At 48.7% G+C, this 4,566-nt stretch overlaps 1 protein-coding gene across 1 annotated transcript in view; it reads right to left on the minus strand.

The window, feature by feature from the left end:
- Positions 1 to 2,983: 2,983 nt before the first annotated feature.
- The window catches only part of MFHAS1 (malignant fibrous histiocytoma amplified sequence 1), a 2,732-nt gene continuing 1,149 nt past the window's right edge, over positions 2,984 to 4,566 (minus strand). Inside the window, exons 2-3 of the mRNA XM_009634856.1 lie at positions 3,528 to 4,562; positions 2,984 to 3,004 (exon numbers count right to left, since the gene is read on the minus strand). Of these exons, the coding sequence (XP_009633151.1) occupies positions 2,984 to 3,004; positions 3,528 to 4,562 (1,056 nt within the window). The remainder of the gene's footprint in view (positions 3,005 to 3,527; positions 4,563 to 4,566) is intronic.

Genomic DNA, 4,566 nt, shown 5'->3' on the forward strand with positions numbered 1-4,566 from the left:
AAAAAAAGAAAAAAAATCAACACACGACTTATCAACCACCGAGCAGATGACTGCAGCCTAAAAGCACACAGATTCCAGCTCAGATGCCAATTCAGTTACTATTTCACCCAGCTACAAAACTGTTTCAAACACAAAAACTTCCTTAAAAGGACCCTATCAAGCCATTTTTATATCACTTATTCACTGTTTGTTTGCAATAAACCCTCAGAAGACTGAATCTAGAATCTCTATTCTTATTAACTGTTTCTATGCACTTGTTCTAGTAGTGTTCTGGAACACTACCTTGTTCTTAGAGAATTTCTGCGTGTATTATCAGTGGAAGTTATAGAGCATGTGTGCACAGAACCCTGAGAGGGAAGGGAAGGAGAGGAAAAGCAAGATTTGATGAACAACCAAGTTCCCTCTTTGAAGGGGATTCCAATGAAAATTTTGGATGACCAAAGAATGCACCATCAGTTTCACAAATGACGACACAGATTGTGCAACCAGACAGACAGCCAGACTGCACTTCCATTTTTGAGCACAAATTTGGCAGTGTCTCCACAGAAGTATTTCCCTTATTAAGGTCAACAGGCTGCAAAGCAGTTCTTCAGTGCAGTCCTAAAAAGACCACAGCCCTATTTAAGAATTAGCAGCATTGTAATTGCCAGGGATTTCCGCTGGAACAGTTTGGAAAGAAACTGACATCTCCCTCGCTACACATTTTCATAACATTAGACCCATCTCTTTCCTACACCCTGTTAAAAATTACGCCAACCACGATTCACTTGCACAAGAGCAAACTCGGCAGCACAACTTTAAACATTCACACCTCCTGATCAACAAAATCAGGAGAGAAAGAAGTGTTCAGCTTCACAATTGCCATTTAGGGACTCCTAAACAGTCTTTTCTTTCACAGAGCAGATACACAGCAAAGAGTATTTTAGATTAAATGTGGACATACAGCCCTCCCCAATCCAAATGACAGTTCACATTTTTCGTACAACCCAGGTCATAGCTTGGCTAGATTGAAGCATCATCTAAGAAGATAAGCAGGCTTCTCCATTAATTGCAGCCTTTAGTCACTCTTCCATCGCTTCCACAGATCAGCCCTGCCTTTGAAACACGTATGTCTTCTCAACATGCTCTTCCCCCACCTAGACTTGCACGGTATTCATGTTAAGAGAGTCTCCCCCTGCCACAAGGCAGGGCCACTTGGGATGCTAAGCCCTGTGACCCCGGCAGCAAGGCCCAGGGAGAGGTTTGGAAATGCTGCAACCCCCTTTTCACAGGCAGCATCACCCAGGTGACATTCAGAGGCCTGGCACACGAGCCCCTGCTCCTCCCATGCCCAACGATGCACTGCTTACCTGTGCCTCACCTTCCCAGCACACCCAGCCTGGCTCCCAGGTGAGAGCAATCCTTTCCTGCCTCTAAGGAAACATACATGGCACAGCCAAATCCAAAGCAAAAGGCTCTTCGATTTCAATGCCCCCCCTTACGCTTCCAGACCTGCTCTGACTTGTCACCAGTCAGCAAAGATGCCAATCACCTGCAGACAGCTTGGCTCCTCTTCACATGTCACTTTTAAAGCATCATCTACTCGGGGGGGGGGAGGGTCAGCCACAAAACATTCACCAAAAAGAAGAAAAAAAGGAGATATGCGACTGCAGACCCAAATCACTCACAAGTTAAACCTTCAATAGCCACCCATCACACCTGCACATACAGTTTGCTGTCTTGGCTAATTTTGGTGGGGTTTTTTGTTTTGTTGGTTTGTTGATTTTCTATTTTTTCAGGGGTTCGGTGGGTTTGAGATTTTTTTTTTTGTGTTTAGTTTTGGGGAGTTTTTTTGGAAAGCAGATCACGTTGCCCCAAGCACCATGTCAGTGGCAAGACCCAGCATGCGGATACCACTCCGAATCCCCCGCCGTGGTTCCCCCCCCCCCCCCCCACCCCCAGTCCCATGGCTCTTACATAAGCTAGCACAGTTAGAGGGAGATAAAATTGACAGAGCCAGGACGCAGGAAGAGGAGCAAACAGCATCTCCTTATTCTGAAGGTCCAGAGGAAAAAAGAAAAAAAAAACAACCTCCAAACAGCCCCCCCAAAACACACCTTATTATTCACATTTGCCTATGAACCAATTCAGCACCACTGCTTGCTCTAACTCAAATCATACTCCAGTTCCCCCAGCATTTCAGGCTCTACCTGTAAATAATGTTCCAACACGGGCGTGTGTGCGTAAAAAATGCACATTTCTAGACTGCTGCTTATAGCACAGAGTGCGTTTTGATTTCATGCAGATTTACACACCAAAGCACCTTTCCCATGCCCCCCCAAGCCACAGGTCAAACCCATCCAGCAGAGGAGGGAGGACACAGGTTAGGAGGCAATACCTGCACACATACAAAGTAAAACAGATGCTGCTGGAAAACACCACCAATGAAAATCACGACTTTAGAGGTGACAGCTTTAAAAACCACCACAACCAGTCACATTCCAGAGGAGAGAGATTATGCTTTTTTCATTAGATGAAGGGGGGGAGAAGAAGGAAAATAATTGCTCTCAAAAATAGCTCCAAAAGGCACAGTCTGGGAATCACTTCTAGGTGAGCCACTTAAACAAAGAAGATGGAGTATCCCTCTCTCTTCAGGGAGGAATGCTTCCTGCTAGAGAGACAGGGCTTAGATAAGAGACAGTGCTTTTTATACAGGGCTATGGAGACCAGCACACCCATTGTCTACGAGCAGGAGCTTTCCTGCATTCAGAGAGGCTGCCGCACAGGCCAGGTTTTGGGGGTGGAGGGTTGAATGGGGGGACGGGGAACACCTGTGGTCTTTTAGGCATCTCTACCCATGTTTACAAATAGCCCCAAGGAAGCGGGAGCTGCAGGGTAACTGGAATTAGGAAAAAAAAAAACCCAAAACCGCAGTGCCATTCAAAGGAATCAAAACAAGGAAAAGGACAGGTCAGGGCCTTTTCAACAATGGCATTGCCAATGCTCAGGGCCAAAACCCAAAAAGCTGAAAGAAAAGGCACAGACAAAGGGGCATGTAACACCCCCCTCATCTCAAAATAGGGTTATTTTAAGCCTGTCTCCTTGGAGCTACCCTAATATTTTCTCTCATGACTCAAGACACCAGGGAAGGGAGTTAGAGCAGAGGAGAGAAAGGAAAAAAAAAAAAAAAAAAAAAAAAAAAAAAAAAAAAAGGAAAGGCGGGGGGGAAGGAGACAGAGCTAAGATTCTAAGATTAACACCGGAAAACTCCCTTCTGGAAGGGGCAAAGCCCCAGAGGAGATGAAAGGCAAGCTGGGCTGTGCCTTACCTGGAAAAGTGTGTGGGTTGGGTGACCCTCTTTTAAGGCACTTTGAACAGAGGACGTGCACAGTGTAGTACAGGCCCGGCCATTCCTGGAGCAGGACATTCAGTTCTTCCACTAAAGGGGTAATAGCTTGCCAAGCTGTCCAGATATTTGGTAGGGACGCATGACTAGCAATAGACAGAGTATCTGGCTGCAGAGTTCCCCTGGCAGGCCGGTAACTCACCACCACGGGCACCTTTCCCCGGTAGGCATAGATCTGGTATTTGCCATCTGACCGCTGAACCACGTGGCTGTTAATCTGGACACTGTAGCGTGCAAACAAGCCGGGTGGGAAAATGAATGGAAAGCTATATTCAATCTGCAGCTGCTCGACCACGAAGGACTGTCCGCTCAGATTGGCGCCGTTGATCCACGCCTCCGCATGGGGCACCTCATTTTTCACGTAGCAGGGAAACTTGTACCAAGCAGCCGCCCCATTTAGGGGCTTGCATTTGGGTTTGTTGACACAGTAACAGAGCCCCATCTTCTCCAGAAGCTCCAGGATGAGCTGCAGATCCTCCCGGCTCTGGATGTGGGGCTTAAGAAGGAGACGGATAACATGGGCAGGGAGGAGGCCGTGCAGCAAGAAGCCCTCTACGTAATGGTGGAGCTGAGTGGCCCTCAGTTTGTCAATGTGGGCGTCGCTGAGCAGTTTCTGGAGCAGTACAGTGGCATCCCGCTGGCAGAAGACGTTGAGGATGTCAATGAGCCGTGGCAGGTTGTGGAACACATACTCCCGCAAGGTGAGGTGCTCCTCAAAGTAGAGCAGCTTCCCACTCTCGTGCAGGTAGGACAGGGCGCTCTGGAGCCTATCCTCTGTCAGGCCCGCCTGCAAGCCCAGCCGGGCAGAGTCCCACCAGCTAAGCCACAGCTGCTGAGCTTGCGGCTGGAAGTGCAGCTCCTCCAGCACTTGCCAGGATTTGGGCAACACCCGGTGCAGATTTGGGAAGATATCCCGGTGCTCAGCCACTGAAAGGAGCTTGTCCCGCAGGCGACGCACCTGGCAACGGTCCCGGCAGCTGAAAGGCAGCACCGGAGAGAGGATCTGCGGGCGGTGATTGAGAAGGTACTGAAACTGGGCTTTCTTTCGCCGCAAGTTCTTGTCCGAGACCCCATAAAAGGCAGCGTGCGGGCTGGAGCAGCGCAGGTCAAAGTCCTGTCCCAGAGCCTCATCCACCTGCTGGACCAAGCTCTGGAGTCCCTCAGCATCTCTCTTTTCCTGC

This window comes from Egretta garzetta, unplaced genomic scaffold (assembly GCF_000687185.1).
Source record: "Egretta garzetta isolate BGI_Z169 unplaced genomic scaffold, ASM68718v1 scaffold32, whole genome shotgun sequence".
NCBI classification, from domain to species: domain Eukaryota; kingdom Metazoa; phylum Chordata; class Aves; order Pelecaniformes; family Ardeidae; genus Egretta; species Egretta garzetta.